General features: G+C 42.6%; 2 protein-coding genes across 8 annotated transcripts in view; both read left to right on the top strand.

Annotated features, from left to right (window-relative positions):
• Positions 1 to 23,368, top strand: part of bbs9 (Bardet-Biedl syndrome 9) — a 253,915-nt gene extending 230,547 nt beyond the window's left edge. For all 7 annotated transcript variants that reach the window (XM_060905683.1, XM_060905684.1, XM_060905681.1 and 4 more), the window contains one exon: positions 19,191 to 23,368. In XM_060905683.1, coding sequence (XP_060761666.1) covers positions 19,191 to 19,423 — 233 coding nt within the window. In that variant the 3' untranslated portion in view covers positions 19,424 to 23,368. The remainder of the gene's footprint in view (positions 1 to 19,190) is intronic.
• A 2,031-nt stretch (positions 23,369 to 25,399) lies between these two features.
• The window catches only part of bmper (BMP binding endothelial regulator), a 49,845-nt gene continuing 49,191 nt past the window's right edge, over positions 25,400 to 26,053 (top strand). Inside the window, exon 1 of the mRNA XM_060905675.1 lies at positions 25,400 to 25,850. Coding sequence (XP_060761658.1) covers positions 25,745 to 25,850 — 106 coding nt within the window. The 5' untranslated portion in view covers positions 25,400 to 25,744. The remainder of the gene's footprint in view (positions 25,851 to 26,053) is intronic.

Raw genomic sequence — 26,053 nt, 5'->3', positions numbered from 1 at the left:
ACTATTCTGGGTATGCGTGTGTTCACTGCTTCAGATGGGTTGAATGCAGAGGATGAGTTTCACTGTGCTTGAGTGTGCATGTGACAAAGGCTGCTTCTTCCTTGTCCAACACTGTTGCTAGGTTGTGGTCCATGTGGACCCTATTGATCCCCATGTCCTATTAATTGGAGCATAGTTTTATGCCGGATACCCTTCATGCTGCAACCCTCCCATTTCTGGGCTTGGGAAACAACCATTCACGCTTATGGACAATTTACAGTAGCCAGTTAACCTAACTGTCTTTGGACTGTAGGGGAAACCCGCGCAGACACGGGGAGAACATGCAAACTCTACACAGAAAGGCCCCCCCATCGGTTGCTGGGCTTGAACCCAGAACCTTCTTGCTGTGAGGCAACGGTGCTAACCACTACCCGCCCCTGCCTTGTATGCTGTAGTTGGAGCATATTAAAATTTCCTTTCACTTCAACTATGGAGCCCAGACATCTTCCAGTACAACTATGCTTTTGTGCATAGTGCAAGGTCCATGTGTTGCTCAGGTTGGCATGGATGAACTCGAGTGGCCTGAACAGATCCTTGACCTCAACTCCACTGAACTCCTTTGGGAGGAATTGGAATGCAGACTGCACCCCAGGACTCCATCAGTGCCTGGCCTCACTAATGCTCTTGTGGCTGAACGGACAAAAATCCCCATAGCCATGCGACAAAGTCTAGTGGAAAGCCTTCCCAGAAGAATGGAACTTATTATAACAGCAAAAGGGGAGCAAGTCTGGAATGGGATGGTCGGTCAGGTGTCTACATACTTTTGGCCATGCTGTGAATTTGGGGCACTAAACAGGAACAGATGATGTTCAGACAGTACTTCTGAACCTTTGCCCTACTCTTCTTCTCCGTCATAATCTCGAGGTCATGGCACAAGGTCAGTATTCTAGAGATCTTGGTCTGCAGCTTTGAACCAGACATTCCTGCCTTTCCACAGCCGCGTGATCTGCTGCGGAATCTCCAATCTCATCTCTTGAGCACTCGCCATTACCTCTCACCCTCCCACCCACATCAGAACACACAATGTGCCTGTCATGAGGAGCTTCGCTAGTCCAGTCTGTCTGTCTGGCCCAGTGACAGCCTACAAGGGGATTTGATCAAGCCAGGATGATGGATGGTATAATGTGTGTGTGTGTGTATAGGTCTAAGGAAGTACCTTGACTCTGTGTTGGCTTATCTAAAATGACTCCAAGACCCTGTCTGGCTAAACCTTACGTCGACACCATCCTTTTCATCAAGCCGAGTCGTTATACTAATTGCTTTGCCATGGAAGAGCACATATACGTTTTGAAGAATGTTCTTCAGGAAGCAGGTCTCGCACTTCTTGTCTGGGCCAAAGAAGTTTTTGGTAGGCAGTAGACTTAAAGCACCTTGAATTATGGCGCAGTTGAGCCATCTCAGGTGCTGGAGGTCGTAAATCGTGTCAGCTCCGCAAAAACCTGATGTTGGAATGGAAAGTGGACGACTGGATCATAGTCCTTCAAGGGTTCTTCTGACTTGCCCTTAATCATACAACCTATGCAAAGGGAAAAAATAGATTTCGTTCTCCGATTTTTCTCCTGACATAAAGTCTCTTTTGTTTTCTGTTCTACATTACACTTGCACCATTTCCTGCACTTTTTTTTTTCTTCCCTCTCACTCGTTTAAGAAGGCCACATGGTTTATAAAGTGTCTTTGGCAAAGGTTGACCAGCAAGCTGCCTCTACATTCATGACCAAAAACAGAAATCGTCCGTCTGGCCAAGAATAAGACTTTTTTTTTTCCCCCCCTTCCCTATTTAGTCAAGTGATGATATCTGGTGTTTTATGACATGCCTGTCATAGCTATTGAAGTTAAAGGCCGATCTGACACTGTGGGAAACGGCAGAATCAAAACAGTGCCTTGGAAAACAGCCGAGAAAATGTTTCCGCGCAAGGTGGCTTGAACTTGATGGGTCAGATAGATCAAGCTACTTGACTCTCAGGCGTCTTGGGGATTATTGGGTGTCTATTGCTCTATTTGCATAATGCTTATAGAGTTTTTATGGTGCAAGTCCCAAAGATAAATATGTCTAGACACCAGAAATTCTTCATGACAACAGAAGGGACTTTTTTTTTTTTTTTAAAGATTTTCATCATGCTTTACTCCCTTAGAAGAAAGCACACGGCATATTTTTTTTTTCAGTGGTGCAGGTGTTCTTGACACAACCATCCAACAGCCCAGTAGTGATAGAGATAGCACCGGAGAGGGAGAGATAGAGAAGAAGATACAAAGAGAGGGAGGATCGAACCTCCAGCAGATTTATGATTCTGTAAGGCTGCAGCGAGGGAGGAGGCTGCCTCGGGGTTTGAAATAACGCCTGCGGTGATAAAATCCAGCCTGACCCTGTGAGGCAAGCATCGCCTCCAGTGTCCAGCCACAAGCACACAAAAATGAATTCATTTTAGGAAATGATGAAAATAATCGGGACTTTCTGTCACAGCTCACAGCACCTGTTTGAGGTTTTAGTGGAGCTGAAATATGTGAACAAGGGGGCAAAAAAAAAAAAATCCCGTTTTTGTAAACCCAGACATGCATATTTTTGTGTGCTGGTGGTTGGATTTCTGTGAAATTGGTGGCTTGGCGGTTATGAGAAGACGCATTGCCAGTGCGAAGCAGCAAAGTGGTAAAAACCCATTTGGATTCCCTGCAGCGATTTTTTTTCAAACATGCTGCCGCAACAAAGGAAGCCTGTGGCTTTCCAGAGACGGAACACGTCGGCTTAGCGCTGTAGAAATCTCGCATGTGTGGTTCTTTTGTGCGTTGTATGTTTTTTGTGTGGTTTCTTTGTGTACATATTCAAATGCAAGCCCGACTTGTCGAGTGTGTGTGTGTGTGTGTGTGTTCTTCCAAACTTTCAAATATAATGGTGCTTTTAAGCATGCCTCGCAATGTGTGTCTCAGCCTGCGTGATTACACACTTAAGATTTGGCGTGTATGCGTGTGTCCACGGGGCCTACCACTCGAACGAACTCGTCTTAGATGTGGTCGAGCTGTGTGTGGGTAGAATGCAGACTTTGCAAACCCCGAGACAGTAGACCAGAGTTGCGAGTGTGTAAAGGGGAGACGTTGCGTACCAGGGCGTTGACAAGAAGAGAGAAAATATCTCGACTGACCACGGGAATGATCACACTCGCACCACACCCTCGAGCACTGAGAGCGGCCAGAGCGCAAACAGATTGCGCAAAAGTCCTTCCTCCTGGTGCACCTCGATTGTTTGTGTCTTGCAGGTGCGCGTTCCGACGTGCTCGGGGCTCTGTTCGAGGTAATTACCCATTGGGAGAAGCTTTCACCAGAATACACAGCCGGATCAGCAAGATTGGGTTCCTCAACCCCCACGCCTGCATTCCAGGAGCAAGAATAGTATTAAGAAACCAGATCAGCACAACAAGCCAACCGCTGTAACCATCCTCTTTCTCCCTCTGTCTGTCGCCATCCATACATCCTTTCCTTTCCACCCCCCACCCCGACCAGTCTCGCCTCCCGCCCAAACACACAAACCACAATCCATCTGGCTTTGGCACATGCCATTGTGAAATAGCGATCCCTCGTTACAAAAAAAAAAAAAAAAAATCCCGGTTAGTCTCTGTCAACAAGCTCATCCCTCCGATTTACGGTGAGTAAAAATGAAAGGAATTTTTCCCAAGTAGTCCACACTTCTCCGTCGCTCGTTTATTCCACACCCGGAACTTTCCTGTGCTGTTTACCGTCAAGGTTACGACTTCAGACAGAGGTCGTAAGTACAGTCAATGGTGAGATGTAATGTGTAATACGTGGTTCCCTGCGTGGGAAAGTCGATTGTGAAAATGCGAAAGACCCTAAACTCTTCAGCTTAAAGCCAAGCTCTGCGATTTTTCCGTTTGCTTCAGTTTGACTGCATGTAAACATTTCCCGTTGAAGACAATTCGCTGCAGATGCTGAAAGTTCCTTCCCACTCCACCAGCCAAAATATGATGATTTATCATTTTGTTGTTTACAAACAGTCATGATGTAAGCAATTAGTTCTTCCAAACAGATTTCGTCAGGATCCATCAACTGCTGTTGATCTCAAATAATCGAATGTACGTATAGAAAAGATTACGCTGCGAAAACCCCTGGAGATGTGTGTAAACTCCAGGCCGAATCATGACGTACTTTGTATTTACTCAGCCTCTTCGGGTTGACCATGAACATGTTAATCAGTTACTGATTGTAACATTACAGCTGTGGCTTCCTTTCCAGAAAACACATTACTTTTTTTTTTACCCAAATTACTTTTGCTAATTTATTTAGATCCAATTCCCACCCATCCGATGACTCTTCTATTCTGTATACATGAGCTCACAGATGCACAGAGTTGACTAATGTTGCTTTGCCTGGAGGGAGAAGAGAGGAATCCATCTTTCCCACCCAGATAGCAGAGGCATTTTATAGAGGATTCAAATTTGCTGTAACCCCATCACGAGCTGAAAGCTTTCACCAAAGCAGCCAAGTAAAATGTGTTATGTCTTGACGGTGCGTTCCATGTTCTCATGAAAATTCAGCTCTTGGGGAAAGGTGCGTCCGTCTCTGGAAGTCCTGGAATTTAAACTCGCAATCTTCTGATCACACACACGCGAAGCTTTTACGACTGACCCAAATTCCAGGCCAGAAAATCCGGTTGGGGAATCTGGAGCCTGTCTGAAGGTTTTGAGGTTTGCATTCAGGTTGTGTGTTCAATTTTGATCAAGGAAGGTGGATCGGCGATTTCGGAATTACTTCTAGGTGTGAATGAGAGCATGGGCGTGGTGCCTTGTGAGAGATTAGCATCCCAGCCAGGGTGTATTCCCGTCTCACACCTAGTATCCACTTCAATTTTTACATTTTTCATTATTCATGAGGGGGCGGCACGGTGGCGTAGTGGTTAGCGCTGTCGCCTCACAGCAAGAAGGTCCGGGTTCGAGCCCCGTGGCCAGCGAGGGCCTTTCTGTGTGGAGTTTGCATGTTCTCCCCGTGTCCGCGTGGGTTTCCTCCGGGTGCTCCGGTTTCCCCCACAGTCCAAAGACATGCAGGTTAGGTTAACTGGTGACTCTAAATTGAGCGTAGGTGTGAATGTGAGTGTGAATGGTTGTCTGTGTCTGTGTCGGCCCTGTGATGACCTGGCGACTTGTCCAGGGTGTACCCCGCCTTTCGCCCGTAGTCAGCTGGGATAGGCTCCAGCTTGCCTGCAACCCTGTAGGACAGGATAAAGCGGCTAGAGATAATGAGATGAGATTATTCATGACAGATTTCCAGCTGAATATGGACGTACAGCTATATTAAAGCGAGGCCTGCCATTTGACTTGACCATCTAGCCATGAGGGGGAAAAAAAAACCACACACGCACTATCCTTCAGCCTCCAGCTTCGTGTCCAGTCGAACCCAGCTTTTGAGGAAGAAACTTACGGAAAACCATTCACCAGAGGAGAACCGTCAGGGCCCTTCTAGGCTTTCAAAGAAGGCCCAAACATATCAGCATTTCACGTTATATTTTCATTCTTTCATAATTTCATTATAATTTATTCTCTTCTAATTTGGCCTCATTTTCGATCAAATTTGCTTCAGAAATGAAAAGGTTATTGTCCTGAAAACATTAGTTATCCAATGAGATTTTGTTTGTTGTGTCTAGGCTGAGAAGAGTTTAGAGCTGCTCACTCATTGGTTAGGACTTCATTGCCAGGACAGAAGGCCATGGCAGTGTCTGATTATGTCGGAAGTGATAGATGAATTAACCAATCAGATTTTGATTTATAGTAGGAGGGACCAAAAATGTATCACCCTCGGCCTTCTCAAATTCCAACACTAGCTTAACCGCGAGTCGGCGCCGTCAGCACAGCAGTGAAGTCACCTTCCAGCCGGTGTAGCGTTCATCAGTAGTGTTAGCGAATGCTAATAAAGTGGTCAATCCAGTGCTGTCTATCGAGAGCAAGTAGCACACACAGGCTAACGACCGAGAAACTAATACCCTGTCCACACTAGGGATTTTGTACCGATACGAAACTACTTTCGTACTGCAACACCTGTCCACACTAGCAACTATACCGGTACTGTAGCGGTATAACTGTATCGGTACGAAACCCACAAATGTATGGGTTTCGTACCGGTACTGTAGCGCTTCGCTGTAGTGTGGACAGATGAAGCGGTTCTGTATCGATACAAATATAATGCGCAAGCGCAGTGAACCATTCCTACGTCTTCCGGGTTATTCATACAATACAATACGCACGCGCTTTCCAGCTGTAAATAAAACGTCAAAATGGCTCAAAACGACCGTGGAGCTACATGGAGCAAAGAAAGGAGGAAGAAAGAGAAAGGGAGGGGAAGAGAAGGAAAGAGGGAGAAAGGGAGATTCGTTTTCTTTGTTTCTTTCTCAACTACCTCGCGCGTTTTATACGATTCAACTGAATAAATGACCACCAGAAATACACACTGTACATTGACAACAAAAAGCGCACACACGTTGTTTCATCCGCCATATTCTCGGAAGGAAGTTACTCGGTAACCACGGAAACATTTCGCGCACGCACATTTCAACTTCCGTGAAAGAAAACCGCAAACGTTTCTCGCTAGTGTGGACAGATGCACTAAACTGTACCGGTATACTTTGTATCGATACAGTTATACCACTTTCGTACCGGTATAAGTGTGAACGCAGCATAAGATTTCTGTCCCCAGACTCTTCTTTCACGCTGCACGCTCGCTACGGTATTTTTTTTTCACTCAGACTTAAGTACTCATTTCCCGGTGTAATTTACTTGGTTACTTTAAAAATCAACATCGACAGCGACACACAACGGAGCGACCTGGCAGCCTGCCGCTAATCCCTTACAAAATCCTTTGCCCTGTTGCTTTTTTTGTGTCTCGGCTAAGGTTTGGCTGAGCTCAAGTCCCAGCTCTAATAGTAACACTTCACCACTGCTATTCACAGCATTCAGATTAAACCACTTTGCCGTGTTATCATAGTAAGAAGATCGAAAAAGATCTGAAAACCTGAACTAGTGTTGATTTCTATATGATATGACGTCACAAAATACAAAGCGTGTTAGCTTGAATATGGAAATGCAGCCGAGGTTTGCCAAGAGGCGTTTCTAATTTGCATATTAATACAATCTGGAGTTTTTAATCCAAATAAATGTTTTTTTTTTCCCGATATCTAATGACACATTTTTTTTAATACTATAGCAAAAAAATATATTGAATACGCAAAAACAGGTTCGATTTGAAAACTAGTTGAACTGAAAAGACGACGACTCGTCCAGTGTTTTCTGCTTTTGGAGGATTTCACTACGCTTGAACTTTTGATACATGGAAAAGAAAAGAATATTCCAGTTCAGAAAAGACCGTTTCTGGTTTCGAGGGCGATGTGGAGTAGAAAATGTAAAAAATTTCACCACAGGATGGGTTTTCCTGAGCTGCGACACATTTATGAAAGCAGAATGTAAAGGAAGGATCGGACTACATGATGTTTTTCTTTCGCAGTGGACACCGTGTCAGATTAGGCAATCATAGTGCCATAAATTCTCGGTGGGGAAACTGGGAACACCTTTTTAAGTGTGATCGTCGTTCATGTCCTTACATGTTGTCGGGGAGGAGGGTCAGTCATGGCTATCAAGGATCACGTCGTAGGAGCTGTCAAACTAGGCGAGAAAATACAGAAAAAAAAAAAAAGTCTGATATGGTAGGTAGACTTTTCAGTGAGTGTTGTAGGACGTCCCATTTTTTTTTTTTTCCCCCAGTTATGTCACACTACATGGCCTGTTTGTCAAATCTGTGTAGCTTGATCCGGGCATAAAATAGCTGAGTTATTTGATGGAGTGTGTCGTACGGTAAGTCTCCTGCCTTTCACAGACACAGTCCACGTGCTTCATCTCCTCTTCAACTCCTCTTTTTCCGTACAGTGAGTGACACTGAGTGAGCTGAGTCTCTCGGAACACACACTCTCACGTTCACACACTGACTGGCCGGTTCCCATGGCTTCCACTTTTAGCTTGCAAGCAGCGACAGCGACACACACACACACACACACACACACACACACACACACACGGTGTCGAAAGTCGGCCAGCAGAGCCACAGTATTTATAAAACAGTGGGAAGAGCACAGAAGCCTCCCGCATCGAACAGTCCGGAGGGCCATACAGGCGCTTTGTGTGTCCATGTGTGTGTTTTGACTACGGCCGTCAGAGTCTCACACACCCACCTGAGCGGAAAATCGACTCTTTGAAATGCAGATACGTACTTTGTCCACGGCCTGCGTTATCAAACTGTTTACCGCTGTCCTTTCTGCGTGTGCTGGTGCCTGATGAGATAGCGTTGTGCTGGAGAGGAAACACACACACACACCGTTTCTCAGTAAAGTCACTTTGAAGCTCATGCAAGCTCAGAACTTGTGAAGTGACACAGATGATGTTCCACTGGTTGATGCAGGCAACCTGGAGTGTGTGTGTGTAGTAGGGCTGTAACGATATGCAAATCGAAATCGCGATACGCAAAGCCACGATCCGTATCGCGATACAAGAAGGCAGAATCGCGGTACACCCTTTCAAACTTCTCCTCAGCCCAAAAACAGAGGCGCTTCCAAACTTCAATTTATGAATACTTTACTTTTTATTTAAATTACATTTTAAACTTACTTAAATTACTTTTATTTTTTTATATCTATTAGTAAGTCGTTTTTTCGCCGACCTGCGACAATCTTCTGCGAGTCACGCAACGTCCACACTCGCCACTGGCAGAGCATTCATTTCTTTTAAGCGGTCGCCATTCTGGTTGCGATGCGGGGAGCGAATCTGTAAACAAGCAGCTCATTGGCTGGCTAGGTGTGCCACAAGCCAATCACAATCACTTGACCGGAAAGGCATGCAGTGTTGCCAGATTGGGCAGGTTTAGGTGCTTTTTGGCTGGTTTTGAACATATTTTGGGGTGGAAAACGTTAGCAATATCTGGCAACACTGAAGGCATGTCTGCTTGGGCGGAAGCCTTCTGCGGCAGTTACATTTTGACACGCGAGCAATGTTTCACTATAAAAATTCCGTAATTTCCATCTGTTTTCCGCGATCACAGAAAATCATTGGCCCTATGAGAGTGAGACAGTGAGAGAGCCATCCCCCCCCAAAAAAAAAAAATCTTAACCGATTTACACGATTTGGAAAAATGACTTTCAGAACCGAAAAAACCAGAGCTTCCGGCTCAACAGTATTATTTTGAGAAATAAAACAATCTTTGGATATACATTTGTTCATTTTTGCATACATATTACTCATTCTCTGCAGTGGTCTGAATTATTTGTTATTAAATAGTTAATGTAAGTAAGTAAGTGTTAATAAGTCAAATTTACTACTTTAAAAAAACATTTTTAAAAAAATCGTGGGCGTATCGAATCGTGGGTCAAAAATCGCGATACGAATCGAATCGTGAGTTGGGTGTATCGTTACAGCCCTAGTGTGTAGTCTGGTGTGTGTGTGTTGTTGTTTAGTGAGCTCTAGACGTCATCTATTATTTATCTGTCAGTACATTTTGAAATTAATGACCGTTCAGGTACTACGTAGGTTTTTAAAAATCCAAAATGAAATATTTGAGTTCGCAACCCTTCTGTAGCTTGGTGAAGAAAAGGGAAACAGAAATGGGGTTCCTGATGATAAATTTTCAGTTTTCTAGGCTTTAAAAAAAAATTTTCAGATTTTTTTTTTTTTTGGGAAGATAATTTCCAATCCTTGCATCCCTTATAATTATCGTCAGATTTTAAAGTTGATAATTTCTATTTATTTATTTATTTTAATAATATTAGGAACACTGATTAGATGCTAAATTGTATTTTGTGGCTCCTTCTCGTACTCGTGCACTGACAATGAAGTCAAAAAAGTGTTGTGTGAACTCGCACCTCAGCTTCCGCCTGACGTGCGCTCATACACTCCGACACAGTAGCTCTGAGGATTAGACCTGCCGCTGCCTGACAGCACAGGATTAACCTGTGACCTGTGACATACTGCCGTCTTCACACACTCTCTCTCTCTCTCTCTCTCTCTCTCACACGCGCACACACACTTCACATTTCCATTCCTTTCAAATTTCAGCCACATTTTTGAAGTTTAAAAGCAAAATGGTGAAAATTAAGATGATCTTCGTATATACTACACTTGATCTCAGCCAATCGTGTAAAAACAAGAGGCAGCGTTGTTAACCCTGCGTTGCGACGCAGCAAAACAAAGTGGAAGTCGTTTTTTTTCTCCGAGAACTGATGATTTCTAGCAACATTAGGAAAAGCGGCAAAACGACGTTGAGTAATTATCGTCTCAAATGAGTGGTTTTATTTACATCCCAGAGCTCGTTTGTTTTGACCCTGCGCTAGCCTGGTGCTACCAGTGAAACCATGGCAACCACGTGATCAAAACGTGCTACGCCATGAGCGTCCGCCATGATGGTGGATATACAAAGCAACTAGGATGGCAGCCGCTGAAAGTGTGTCTGTAAACGATGCTGAATTTTCTCAGCATTACCGCGATTTGAATGGTCGAGCGAAGATGCGATACAAAGAGATGTGTGGTTTTAACCCATATTTTAAAAAGTCTGATTTTTCTGAAGATAAGACGCTTCTACCGACCATCTCGTACCCAGATATAACATTCTATCTGGTTTGGCTGCCGAAGAATCAAGTCCGACCTCGGACGAAACGCAGCCCATTTTCTGAGTGGGTGCCCAGTCTGGATTGTTTCTATCGTATAATTTTGCTGGCGCTCCTAGAATCGAAACGGAAAATTTTAACACGTTAAAATTATAACAACGACCGAGCGAACCACGACAAGAGAGCGCTCATTTTATGGCAAAATTCAAGCAACACGGAATAAAATTCTTCCGTGATATTATCGAGACAGCTTTAGAATCTCAAATGATCACGACAAACACGAGCCGTTTTGGTTTTCGCCTCTGTTCGATCAGCGCTGCCGATGTTGTTCAGCCGTGCTCGTCTCATCTCCGTACTAAGCCTCAGAGTTTCCTCGCCCTCTTTCCGAATCACGGACGGAATTCTAAAAAACCGGAACGTGCCACGGTCACGAGTACTGTTGTGACCACGACCATACACAGCACAAAGATATGGCGTAGCTAAAAGAACGCTTAAAGCAGCGGGAAAACAAAGAGAGTTGCACACGTGTGACTGTTTTGTATGGAATGTCGCTCGACCCCGCGTTTGTATCTCCACCAGCATGCCCGACAGCCGTGTTTCTATTTTCTGTGTCCGAAATGGCTCCCTACTCACTATATAGGGCACTATATAGTGAGGACGCCATTTTGTAGTGCTGTCCGAAACCTTAGTGAGGATTATTTACACCCTATATAGTGCACTCAAAGTATCCCACAATGCATCACGAAAAGTAGTGTACACCCGATGATCACTCACCAAAGCCATATATCCCATCATGCATTGTGGTCGTGCTGAAAGAAATCAAAAGTCTCAAATTTGATTTAATAAAAGGCAGCGGCAAAGAAGAAAGTCAGTCTTCGGCCTTGATTTTAAAAGAACTGAAAGGTGCAGGTACTTTGTATTGATTAATGTTGGAAATGCGCTCAGTATAATATGGATTTATCACAAAAACACACGCATGTATTTATTATTTTGAAACCCACCAGCCGAATGATCTGGCACTAGTGTCTGAAAGCGTTTTTTTTTTTTTTTTTCCTTTTCATTTTTCCAATGAGCTCATTATAGACCCCTTCGCATGTTTGTAAACAAACCGACCGTTGCCAGGATGCGCGCGCAGCCTGGACCCAGAAACAATGGCGCTGCCCATAGACCGGCATTATGAGCTGTCAGATTATGCCAAACAATTGTCGTTACAAGATCGAGAATGCTACATAAATAAGTTAACTCTAACAAGTGGACATCGCCTACCGGATCCGCATTTAATTAAAGAGTGGACGGACGATGTTAGTAAGTTCCCCGGTATACAATGGCCAGATATATACTCGTACCTTATTGACAAGACTTCAGTGTACACCCACGAAAAACTTCGTGCCTACAAGTCTTTAGACGCATAGGATTGTTATGTGCGGGCATGTACAACTTGATTAACAATGGGACATTCATCTTCATTTTGTTTTAATCAAATTATGCCAGTGATGTGATGGCAATGTGGCTTTAGCTACAACAGCAAATCCCAACACTAAACAGCAATTTGCAGGAGGTAATGGCATGAAAGGAATGATAGTGTAAAGAGTGCAGCTAAGAGAAATCAGAGCTGCGTAAAAAGCGAGAGGCAGAGAGCAGAAATGAAACCGAACGGGGCGGGAGCTAGGTTAGAGCAGTCAGCGTAAGTTGGCATTTAGAGTGAGGGCACACAATTTTACCTTTCCATCCTTGCTTTAAAATTGTGATTTTCGGCATACACAAATAACGACGGCACAAAATCTGGACTGCTTGAGTCAAGCGAGACCTCTCCTACAAACACAACTGCATGCAAAGCTAAGTTAACATGCTAACAATATTCATTACATTGTGTAACTATGACCCAGCTAATCAGACAAACGCTACCAAAGTATTTTGCTACATCAATAAACGAAGACTAGAAAGAATAAAAAAGAAAGATTTAATAAATAGCCTGATCTTACCTGTGATGAAGTGGGCGCTGCAAACCCACGCATTTTTGATGGTGCTTTCATCCCAGTCTACACGTTTGATGGCTTGTAGTCATAGACGTCGGCGATTTTTTTGGAATGGGTGAGATCCTGCTGGAATTCTGAACATTTTAACCCCATCACTGCTACGATTCTGACACCCGACAACACAACAACTAGGCATCGCCGAGTCTTTTTTGAGTCCAGGCTGCGCGCGCAATTTCCTCTTACGTATGAATGATGTTTACTGCGAAAGGGGTCTATATAGTCCTCTATATAGTAATTCCCTATATAGTGAGTAGGGAGTAGTGAACGAGTGAGCGATTTCGGACACGGTTTGCTTTGACGTCACTTGCAAGTCAAGGATAAACTAAAGATAGGACACGCCCACAGCTCTGACATACAGTAATCTGAGTTATGAGGCGTAAAATTGCGACACGACATGTCTTAATCAACCTGCTGAAATATTTGCGCTATTTTTATTTATCCATTTCGGATCATTTTTACACACTATAATGTTTATTATTATTATTATTATTATTATTATTAATTTTGTTTAATACTTTTATACATGCACAATGCACTATATATGTTGAAATCAGGGCTTTGAACCGGTTCAAGGAACGAAAACGAAAACCGGGAACTTTTTCTATTTCACATGGAACAGAAACGAAACCAGAAACTTTATTATTTTTTATGTTCCGGAACAGAAACGCTGATTAAAAATAATGGTAACCGGTTAATACCGGTTTTTATTTCACTCCTCAAAGTTTCCGTAGCCTACAAATAAAAAAGCCATTCTTCTCCTGCGCAAGTTTCTATGACCCGCTGGGGTTCACTTCCTGTGTGACGTTCGCTGACTGAATGGAGAGAGCGGGAGGGTGGACTACTATCACGTCTCCATTACTGAGTGTGTGAGCAAAGAAGAGCCTGAACTTTGCAACCTCCCTATTGGCTGTTTGTAAAAATGTATCAGTTGTTGCCCTTCCCACGGGAATCATCGCGGGCTCGAGAGACGAGACCTGACGAGTTAGTTCGTTGGTAGCAGAACAAAATGTCTGGACACAAATCGGGTTTTCAGAAAAGGAAAGAAAATAAACGGAGGGTCGAAAATACAAAAAAGGAGGCAGAAAATGCAAAACGAGTTTTAAGGTAGGACAAATGGTTACTTTTCTGAGGCAGCCCGCCGTGGCTGCCTGCAGGCTTATTTATTATAGCCCATTTAGTTAAAATAGTTGATATAAAATGTTTATAGTTATGTGATGGTTGTCCTGATTTAGACTGGTGTTTTTTTTGGGGGGGGGGTTGCGCGATGTTGCACCCGGGTCCAGATTAGGGCAGAACCGGCCCTGGCTACATTTCAGGTGTAGTTTGTTTTATGTATGTATGTACTTGCATAGATGTGTACTTGGTCTTCCAATATGGCGCCTAACAAAATCTCGCGGCGCGGTGACGTCATGCGGTAGCCCTCTATAGGGCCTGACTAGCCTTTGGTAACACACTAAACAAATTATCTTTCATTTTTGGCACTTTTTCTGTTTGTGTAGATGGGAAGACATACTGAGAATCCAAATCGCCAACATTTGAAATAATAATTGTTTTGAATTATTTCTTGTCTTATTTAATGAAGGTTGTAATAGAATTAGCCTACATTTGGCTTAAGCTGGATGAGACAGAGACATAATTTTATAGCCATTTGTTAAACAGCTGACAGGGAACGTAATTAACCGTTCCGGGAACGAAATTTTTTTGTTCTAACCGGTTCGGGAACGTCTATTTAATGGTGGAACCCAAAACCGGAAACGTTAAAATTCCGTTTCTGTTCGGAACGAACCAATAGGAAAAAAATTCTGGTTCAAAGCCCTGGTTGAAATACGCTTAAAATCTTGTACATAAATAAAATAATACAAATATAAATGAAATAATATCCTAAAGGTAATATAACAACCACAGAATATTGCTAAGTTGTAGGCTATATATCATTTCATATAAAATTCTGAAAATGATCAATTATTAAAAGCTAAATTAATGTGTTTTCAGTAAAGATTTAAAACTAGATAAATTATCAGCATCTCGAATTAATTATATTAGCTTGGTTCTGTCGAGCGACGCCAAACTGCCTGTTAAATCAGTGTTTCGTTACTTGGGATTTATTTAATTGTTAATTTTAAAAGTATGAAGAGTAAAAAAAAAATTAAATAAAAAAAAAACATTCACAGATTTTTTGAGAATTTGTTTCCGTGCAAGTTAAATATTTCTACTGAGGTCTAGAATTTTCTTTTCAGTGAAAATTCACTCGTTAAACATTAACAGCAAGGTAGGCAGATCTGCTTGTGTGCGAGAGAGAGAGAACATGTCTTGGCACACAGTCTTGTGCATGCTCAGATTTTTACATTTTAAATCCCAGTGCAGATTTAAGACTTTCGGGATTTAGGAATTGGAAGGTTGCTGTGGCAGAGCATAGACTCAAACCCAACCCAGTATTTCAGCGTCGTTAATTCACTTCCCAGGCAGCACAAGGCCCATCTACTCGAACATTTTCCTCTCCTGCTTCAAGAACTCTTTTGATACAGCAATTCTTTATTCTTAACAAAGTTACATACTGCAGCTTTAATTAGCTGTAAAAGATCTAAGGGTCTGGCTGGTTGGTGCCTGGCACTGGCTCTCTTCGCTCTTGAAGCCGCCTCGGCTTATATATAGACTCCAACTTTATTAGTGCTTTTCCGCCTCACATCACACGTCCCGCTTTGTTCTGCTGCCCGTGCGGCTTTTTTTTTTTATGAGCCTCTGTATAGTTTTTCGTGTATATATTCCTTCTTATCTCACCCATTTGTTTTGGTTTGGCGGCCGCACGGGAACTCATTTGCATGTCACGGTTTCCGTCAGAGAAGCGGGAGCACTTAAGTTCGAATGTAAGCTCGATGTGTATATTACAAGAGCTTCTTTAAAACGGTCACTCGGGAAAAGACGCAGGACGATTTACGAGACGTTAATAAGCAACAGCCATCGTTGGGACGAGACGACCCTGTTTTCCCCTTATCAGTGAGCCGATCAGCTGCTGAGAAGGACCTGAGCGTGTTTGTGTGGGGGGAAAATGTATTCACATTTCTTTTGTTATGCGTCAGGTGCTGTTGTCACTCTGTCAGTCACAGCAGGGCTACTGTCAGAATCACACACACACACAACGACATGCACAGCATGGGATAATGCCCTTAAACCTGTGATACTGCCCAGCGCTAGAACACACCCCAAAGAGAGAACAATTAAACCCCCGGAACGAGTCTCAATCCTCCCACCTGCGAACTTGGCGCCTCTGGGTCCAGAGAGATAGAGATATAGAAAGAGAGACAGGCCAAACTCGCAGCTCTTCCCCGTGGGAGCTGACAGCAGACACGGGCTTAATAGGGCCACAGACACACAGCTCTGTTCTACACACTTTGTTAACTGTGTGTTTGCACAACAATAAGCACATGCATCAAAGATATGCTTTGTGTTCAGTGTATGGGGGTAGCACTGCTGCCTGGGTGTGTGTGGGGGGGGGGTGTACCTGTATGCACACTTATCCAAAATATCGTCCATTTGTGCGTCTGTTTTAATCGGTTAAATTCCCCGAGCTCAATGTTATCTCTGACCTCGAAATGTAGCCACGGTTCGACACCTGATAACGCGTACCAAGTGGAAATAATTCACCTTGCTGTTGCCCTTCACACTTTTTTTTTTTAAATAAATACAGGAGGTCTGATAAACAGGAACGTGTAGTAATTCCTAATTATGAAACGATAATCCTGTTACTAGATCCTAAAAAATTGTGAACAAGATCAAATAAAAAAAATGAAAAATACAACCCTGATTCCAAAAAAGTTGGGACAAAGTACAAATTGTAAATAAAAACGGAATGCAATAATTTACAAATCTCAAAAACTGATATTGTATTCACAATAGAACATAGACAACATATCAAATGTCAAAAGTGAGACATTTTGAAATTTCATGCCAAATATTGGCTCATTTGAAATTTCATGACAGCAACACATCTCAAAAAAGTTGGGACAGGGGCAATAAGAGGCTGGAAAAGTTAAAGGTACAAAAAAGGAACAGCTGGAGGACCAAATTGCAACTCATTAGGTCAATTGGCAATAGGTCATTAACATGACTGGGTATAAAAAGAGCATCTTGGAGTGGCAGCGGCTCTCAGAAGTAAAGATGGGAAGAGGATCACCAATCCCCCTAATTCTGCGCCGACAAATAGTGGAGCAATATCAGAAAGGAGTTCGACAGTGTAAAATTGCAAAGAGTTTGAACATATCATCATCTACAGTGCATAATATCATCAAAAGATTCAGAGAATCTGGAAGAATCTCTGTGCGTAAGGGTCAAGGCCGGAAAACCATACTGGGTGCCCGTGATCTTCGGGCCCTTAGACGGCACTGCATCACATACAGGCATGCTTCTGTATTGGAAATCACAAAATGGGCTCAGGAATCTTTCCAGAGAACATTATCTGTGAACACAATTCACCGTGCCATCCGCCGTCGCCAGCTAAAACTCTATAGTTCAAAGAAGAAGCCGTATCTAAACATGATCCAGAAGCGCAGACGTCTTCTCTGGGCCAAGGCTCATTTAAAATGGACTGTGGCAAAGTGGAAAACTGTTCTGTGGTCAGACGAATCAAAATTTGAAGTTCTTTATGGAAATCAGGGACGCCGTGTCATTTGGACTAAAGAGGAGAAGGACGACCCAAGTTGTTATCAGCGCTCAGTTCAGAAGCCTGCATCTCTGATGGTATGGGGTTGCATTAGTGCGTGTGGCATGGGCAGCTTACACATCTGGAAAGACACCATCAATGCTGAAAGGTATATCCAGGTTCTAGAGCAACATATGCTCCCATCCAGGCGACGTCTCTTTCAGGGAAGACCTTGCATTTTCCAACATGACAATGCCAAACCACATACTGCATCAATTACAGCATCATGGCTGCGTAGAAGAAGGGTCCGGGTACTGAACTGGCCAGCCTGCAGTCCAGATCTTTCACCCATAGAAAACATTTGGCGCATCATAAAACGGAAGATACGACAAAAAAGGACCTAAGACAGTTGAGCAACTAGAATCCTACATTAGACAAGAATGGGTTAACATTCCTATCCCTAAACTTGAGCAACTTGTCTCCTCAGTCCCCAGACGTTTACAGACTGTTGTAAAGAGAAAAGGGGATGTCTCACAGTGGGAAACATGGCCTTGTCCCAACTTTTTTGAGATGTGTTATGAAATTTAAAATCACCTAATTTTTCTCTTTAAATGATACATTTTCTCAGTTTAAACATTTGATATGTCATCTATGTTCTATTCTGAATAAAATATGGAATTTTGAAATTTCCACATTGCATTCCGTTTTTATTTACAATTTGTACTTTGTCCCAACTTTTTTGGAATCGGGGTTATATATTAAAATGTATCATTAACTTAAATGTAAAAATAAAACAAATTGAAAAAATACAATTTATGAATATTGCAACAAATTAAAATATTTTTAATAATAATTTTTACATTTAAATACACTCATTTTAAATCAGACTAATTTAAGTTATACTAAACAGAGAAATGTGTTGAATTTGGAGATAGTGTGTGTGGGGGGGGGAGCTTTTGAAGCAAATTAAAAGTTCTCAGCAATTTGTTCGTATCCCATGTAGATATTTGTTGTTCTTTTTCCCTCGTGTTATTTTTATTTAGAAATCGTATTCACTTTCATTACAAACAACTGTTAAAAGGCCAAAAGATGCAAAAGAACGGGTTTTTTATTTTTTATTTAGTTTTTTGTATATGCATCATATACGAATATCCCATGTGTAAATATCTCAAATCATTCTATCCACATTCACTGGATATGAGCAATCGTGCGCTCTGATTGGCTACTCTACTACCAGCTCGTATACCGTGAGTAGAGAAAAATGAGCGTTTTTGGTGGAGCGTGTTGCTGAACCAAACGAAGACAAAATAAAAACTTGACTCAAAAACAAAAATACAAAAAAAAGGCAAGATATAGAATGAAAGTATTTGATAGTAAGAAATCTTTTTTTCAAGAATTATTATTATTAATTATCGCATTTTTCACAAATTGCTACGGTCATTTTGTGGGTTTGTTTACATTCTAAGCGGAAATTATTTTGTGTAAAGTTTCTGTTTATCGAATTTGCAAAAAATAACAATAAAAATGCTCCGTTTCTCAAAATCCAGTCAATGTGGATAGAATAAAATAGCTATTCCACTCAATCTTGTCGTACATGGCTTATAGTTAACTCGGTGCTACGCGCCTCGCCGGCTATCAGCTCATGTACGACTCGATTTCGTGGAATAACTGTTAAATATATTATACATACAGTAGATTTATTCTTCTGTTTATTATTACTGAATGTTTTTACAGCAAAAAAAATGTGTGAGGAAAATGCTTTCTGAATTGTTAGAAATTATAGATAAGAAATGACTCGTAATAAAATGGATCTGATGTTCAATGTTGTTTTTATGATCCACAGGTTCATCAAAAGAAAAGAAAGAGAAGGATTCAGAGAAGGAGTTAAAAGAGACCAAGAAGGACTCAAAAGAGCCAAGCAAGGAGAAAGAGTCGAAGAAGGAGTCAAAGGAATCGTTCAAAGAATCGAACAGGGAGAACGACTCTGCGCTCGAGCCTGAGAAAGAGAAAGTAAAGGTGTCCAAAAAGCCCTCGGTCAAGGCCAAAGAGAAGAAGAAAGAAGTGGTGGACGGCTGAGCAGACGCAACACACGCACACACACGAAACACACACACACACACCATCACTTTGGGTGGCTTTTCCCATTCCCTGCACTGAAACCTCAGATAGTTAAGTACAGGCTGTTTGTCGCTGTCGCTATTTGTTAGCGCTTGTTTTCCAGCGAGACCACAGCATCTGTCGTCTCTTTCATCATCATCATCATCATCATCAGCGCGGTGCCAGAGATGAGAGAACGTTACACCATGAAGCTTCCTCTCCATCAAGGAAACAGGAGCAAGTGGGAAACTTTCTGCTCCGTTTATTTTCGAGACAGCGATCGGGGAATGCAGGCCGAAACCCACAGTGCTAACCAAGCCACCCACACGGGGCCAGCGTGACGTCTAACTCTAACCTCTCTCTCTCTCTGGCTTTCTCGCCCCCTCATGGGCAGCACGCCTTACCAAGCCACCTCCCCATCTCTAAAAATAACCCGAGTCGAGCCACAGACGGGTCCACTGAGGCCATCTCTATTTCTCCCTCTCTATTCCTCTCTGTCTGTCTGTCCCACCACAGACGGTACCACCTCCCAATATACACATGTATATTATGTCTCACTCTCTGTCTCTCTCTCTCTCTCTCTCTCTCTCACACACACTTGCAGCAGCTGTGCATTGCTCAGTCCAGACTGTAGACATTTCTAGTCAGCATATTTGCTGCAGCAAACTAAGCAGTGACAATCCCACGCCGAGGGCTGGCGGCTTTCACGCGTCTGTCTTTCTCGTCTGTAAAGTGAAGTCGAGCGTGATTTAAGCTCGAGTTTGTGACATTACTTTTCTGGGTACCTGGGTGGGTAAGTTCCATTCTGGTGACGCAGCACGGTTAAGTCGGGGTTTGGTGGGAAGAGAGTTTATATTAGGGCCTGACTGATCCAGAGTTGAAGGATTCTCGTCAAAAGTTGTTCGTGTTTTGTTTTGTTTTTTCTACCGCAGACGATTTTTACAGTCTTTCGAGCTGCAAGTCAAATCAGAGTTATATTTAAGACTACGTTCAGACTGCACCCTGAAACGACCCATATCCGATTTTTTTGCCCATATGCGACCTGTATCCGATTTGTTATTGACAATCTGAACGACACAGATCCGATTTTTTCACATGCGACCCAGGCCGCTTGGATATGTGGTCCTAATTCCGATTCATATCCGTTATTTTCACATGCGACTGCAGTCTGACCGGACAGGTCGCATTCATGCAACCTACACGTCATCAACAAGAGACAAACGTCACTATTCTGCGTTGGCTAATCCCGCCTCTTTGGTGGAAAACAACAACATTTGTACAGTTTTCAGAATTTAAATAGACTTTTATAGAATTGATCAAGCTAATGGTGGATTTGGTAGGGACCTGGATGTTGATCTGTTAGCCTGATTAAATAAAACAGTTTCTATAACTGATTTATAACTTAAACCATCCAGTATTACAAGATTATAAAATTGTTCTGGAAATTTCCAGTAATTTGACACCTTCGGTCTCATTAGCTGCCGCCACAAAAACCACATCGCAGGTCTCGCCTCATCTCCATAGCAAACTGCACTGGTGTTTCTGCACCTTGAGCCAGCGCTGAGAGAAGTTGCAGAATTCAGCTGGCTATAAACAATCTAAATAAATATTTATAAAAATGTAGAAAAAGTTTATTAATATGACGAAATAAATATGTGCAAATTATTAAGCCTGAATTAAGAGTTTGGTAATACAGCGGCCGTATCCCAAATGACTGCCTACTGAAGCTCGAGTGCACTATATAGAGTTTAAAAATCCATTACTTCCTAGTAACATGTAGTGCACTTATATAGAAATTAGAGAGACATTTAGGAGTCAACCCTCGTTACCAGGCTACACGTTTTCATTTCAGTTCAGAAACAAAAACACACACGAGACCTCACACTTTAACACTAACCAGATAATTAAACAAACAAAAAAAAGAAATCATTAAACGAGTGCGCTTTTTTTTTTTGTTTACGTATTACATAGATGTGCTTATTACGTGTCAACTTGCGCATGCGGGACACTTTTGGGTTGTTTTCCGTTCATATTGGAGATCGCATACAAGTCTCATATAATTGGTAATGTGAACGGCCTAACAAAAAAATCGGATTTCACAACAAATCGGATATGGGTCGTTTCAGGTTGCAGTCTGAATGTAGTGCATGTTATTCCACGAAATCGAGTCATACATGAGCCGATTGCCGACGAGGCACGTAGCACCAAGGTTGAGTGGAATAACACTCTTATTCTATCCACATTCACTGGATTTTGAGAAACGGAGCATTTTTTAATTTCTATTTTTTGCGAATTTGATGAATAAAAACTTAAATCATTTCCGCTTAGAATATCAACAAACCGGCGAAATGACAGGAGCAATTTGTGAAAAATACGATGATAATTCTTGGGGGGAAAAAAATGTATGTTCTAACCGTCAAATACTTTCATTCCATTCATTTTGTTGCTTTTTTTTGTGGTTTTGTTTTCGAGTCGAGTTTTTATTTCGTCCTCGGTTGCTTCAGCAACACGCGTCGCCATTTTGTTTTTCTCTACTCATGGTATATGAACTGATATCCTAGTTGTAGAGTAGCCAATTAGAACGTGATTGCTCATATCCAGTGAATGTGGATAGAATAATGATGTTTAATTCTTGGAAGGCGTCTCCTGTGTCAGCACTTTGCAACAGTCCAAAGAAAAGCTGTAACTTTTCCACAGTTTTCCAAAAAACGTCTTCAGGACGGGGTAAAGTCTTCGTGCTTTCTGATTTCTCAGTAACATGGCGAATCTACAGTTTCTTCTAGTTTTTTGTTTGTCTTATTAACTTCAAGAGAAAAATTGAGTCTGGTGAGAGAACGACTGTTTATAGCTGCTATAACGTAAGCGATGACAAGAACGTGTATCGTAGACGTTCCACAATATAGTTAAGTTTAACTGTAATAATAAAACGTACGTCCGAGGTGTCGTTCTTTTACTAAATGGAAATTCCGAGAGTGTTCAGGGTGGTAACGGTAACTCCGCTTTGCATTTTTGATTATGAAAATGAAGCAGACACTTACTGTAAAGAAAAAAAAAAAGTTGTATACATTTATCCTTATGTTGTGTGCGCTTTGCTGTCTCTTGTGGGCGTGGCTATTTAAAGGAACACTAAATACAGACGCCAAAATCTCAAACTATACCTTGAACGTTGGCTCATTTTATTAGATATCAGTCAGGCCCTAATTCCAACACTTTTTAACCCTTTTCCTTCAGCCCTGTGTTGCTACTGGATACCACGTCGTGTATGGCTGATGTGTGCAAGTGCATCGCCTCCATATGCACCATCAGGATACGCACAACAGGATGTACATAAAAGGTCGTGCTTAAATATTACAGCGATTATATGTTTTCTTTTAAAACACAACAGCTTGTAAACGTCCTTTTCCAGTCTCCTGAAATATCTGAATTATTATTCCGAACACGCAAACTGCTGCATATTACAAGCTAATGTGTTTAAAAAGAAAACACTTTTCATCTACTTTGGAGAAGAATTCTGGATTTTAGTAATAGATGTGTAATTTAGTGCCAGAGCCATTTTAGAGCGTGGCCAAGAATAAAAGCTTTCAAATGTAAGGTTTTGTATTATTTTTATAGCAGCTTCTGACAGCCAAATGGAGTAAATGGAGTAGATCACGGTGTATTATACGGTTCTTACTGCGACATGTTCTGTACTTGCGAACTAATCATGTGGTGTGTGAAGGATGAGGAACAGAAATGGGTTGCCATTAGAAACCAAACCGATTTTATAGTCTGTTGTACCAGATTCTAAAAACAGAACCACCTCAGCGAGCTCTTGGGTTAAATGTAATACCTCAAGCACATAGTTGTCCTGTTATAATAATTTACTCAACTATTGTTTTATATCGCTGACCTTTAAATACATAATAAAGAAATACAATAACCAGATCCTATAGCAGTGTTCTATTGTTTTGGGGAAAAAAAATAAAATGAGGTAAAGCCTTTACAAGCACTCTTTACAACCGTGCTGAGCAGAAAAGCATCTCCGAACGCGCAAGACGTCAAACCTTGAGTTCCAGCAGCAGGAGGTCACGTCGAGTTCCGTTCAAGAATCTGAGGCAACAGCGCAGAAGCAGTCTCACCACATCTGGACAAGTGAAGATTGGAAAAACATCACCTGGTCTGATGAATCTCAATTTCTGATGCAGTTTAGCATTTGGTGCAAAGAGCCTGAATCCAGAACCTAAAAGGTGGTGGGGGTGGTGTGATGATGTGGGGAATGTCACAAAGCACAAGGTTGTGTCACACTTCAATACCCTCTATGGTCATCTTATGCCAGGATCAGACTACACGATGTTTTTCTTTCATCATGATCACCACGTCAGATCAGGCAACCATAGCGCCGTAAATTCTTGATCGCGAGACTGGCAACATTAGGGCTTGAACTTGTCAATCATAGTTATCAAGGCATGCGTTTAGACTTTTCATCAGGGTGTTGTGGGTTGTCCCAAACGTGACATCACATCGCTGTTCTGTGATCGTCACACTGCAAGGCCTGTTCGTTGTTCCCAACATCTGTATTCGGGCCTGATGCTGGAAATTTTTTTGTCCATGACGCAATCTTGTTGCCTGATCCCGGCATTAAGATGTTCTAAGTGACTTTTTGTGGCTTAAATTCCATTTCCTGGTCTTGTAGCTCCGGTGCAAAACGAAAGAAGCAAATATTATGCTCCAAACATGTCTTGAGTGATCAGCTACATTTAAAGTATGGATTTTTCCTCCTCAAAGTAATCCTTTAAGATGGAGCTTGGTCTCTGGGTTATTTAAAATTATATGATGATGTCTAAGGTCTAGTGTGGTCATGATTGCGCTGAGGCTTGTTCTAGCTTACAGCAGCAATTTCACATTCTCTGTCTCAGTAATGTAAGGTATAAGTAATATAATTTCGGGTTGCATTATATATGTGGACTGGAGGAAGCAATTTTAATGCTGAGCTTGTTAGATTTTAGTGCAGGCATTTGGGGAGGATTTTATGGTGAAAAACGTGGCTCCTGCTTCCGCGCACATCCCACTCAGTCCCGTAGCAGGTCACGGGTCGTGCTCGTGCCCTTCCGACAGCTGACCGTGCGGAGTCCAGGAGTCTGCCGCCGCTCAAGCGCGTGACCAGCCGACCGAACACACAGGAGACACCAGGCCGATCTATCAGGCCCTCTGCTGTGTAGTGTTTTGATTCAGATCCAACAAGAACGTTGAGTGAACCAACAGCATTTTCCGCCCCATGGGTTCAGTGCAGAGGAGGAGCTTCACTGTGCCTGAGTGTACTTGTGACCAAATAAAGGCTTCTTCTTCTTCTTTTGCAATTAACCAAATCAATACAGTATTCCACGTGCAAAAGTTCTCTTTGGTGCCATCTAGAGGATCTGTGGTCAGTGTTTCCTTCTTTGCTCTCTCACGACAATCCCTGGTGGCTTCAGATTTACAGTAAAGTTTTGCACTAAAATGAAAAATTCCATTTCCTTACCCCCCCCCCCAAAAAAAAAATTGGCTTGGGTTCTAATGACTCTTTGAAGCCTTGTTTTATTTGTTCTCCAGTGGCTTCTTGAGATCTTTTGGATTGGAGGGTTTCAGAAGTTTTCAGTATTCAGTGGGTCACGCGCGCTTCTTTGCATAACAGAACATAATCAGTTCAAGAGTATAGCCTTTGGTCTTTTGCATCACTTCCTGTGTAATGTTTAATGCATGCTACGGCTGATTGGTTCCGGTCTCCGAACAGTCCAGGCGCCTGAACGGTCCCTTTTGCAACCTGGTTAGCAAAAGGGACACCAACCATCCGCAGATCTACGGTATATGAGCACCATCACCACCAGAAAAGGTCTGGAGGATGAGCAGGATAAACCCCTCGGCTCCGATTTAAATAGCAGTGTGTGCTGGGGGCTGATCTGTTGCGCTCAGGAGGAGGTTCCTGCGCCGCGGGAACGTTTAACTGGAGGCGCAGAGTTGCGATCAAATCCCCACAGTGCAGTCCGGTGCAGCTCAGTGCGCGCGCCGGGAGCGCTCAGGACGCGACCTCATACCGTTCCGGATGATGTTTCTGAGCATCTTTGCCGAATCGTCAGAGGAGACAGCAGCGGACCGAACCCTGCAGGGACACGCAATGAGGACGGTCGGGTGCGTGCGTGCGCGCGCGCTCGGTCTGTTTTTGCGCTTTTGAGTCTTTCAAGAGATGAACAAGCGCGCGATTCTGAATCCTTCGGATCTTAACATCTGGATAAAAATATTTGCATAATTTTTTTTTTTTTTGGAACGGGGAATCAGTGAGTGGTGATGGTTTCCTCACGGTGCGAGACTATGAGGCTTGTCGTTACGCGCAGAGTTTTCTTCTTGTTTGTGTTCTTCCACACTCCTCGGGTAATCGCGTCCATCATTACAGGTAAGCTCATCTCTCTCTCCGGGAGCGCGCGCGCGTCTCCGTGACCGCGTGTCAACCTGTTCGTGTTGATCCAAAGTTGCGCGTGAGCCATGTCGGCTTTCTTCTAAGAAGTCTGTGACGTAATTTTTTTTTTTTTTTTGCACCATTAACTCCAGTCATTCCATTTTTAATCACCACTCCTGTGCACGCATAATTAATTTAAT

The sequence above is a fragment of the Neoarius graeffei genome, chromosome 23 (assembly GCF_027579695.1).
Source record: "Neoarius graeffei isolate fNeoGra1 chromosome 23, fNeoGra1.pri, whole genome shotgun sequence".
Classification (NCBI taxonomy): domain Eukaryota; kingdom Metazoa; phylum Chordata; class Actinopteri; order Siluriformes; family Ariidae; genus Neoarius; species Neoarius graeffei.
Note: the sequence above shows the minus strand (reverse complement) of the source record. Positions and strands in the feature narration are given on the sequence as shown.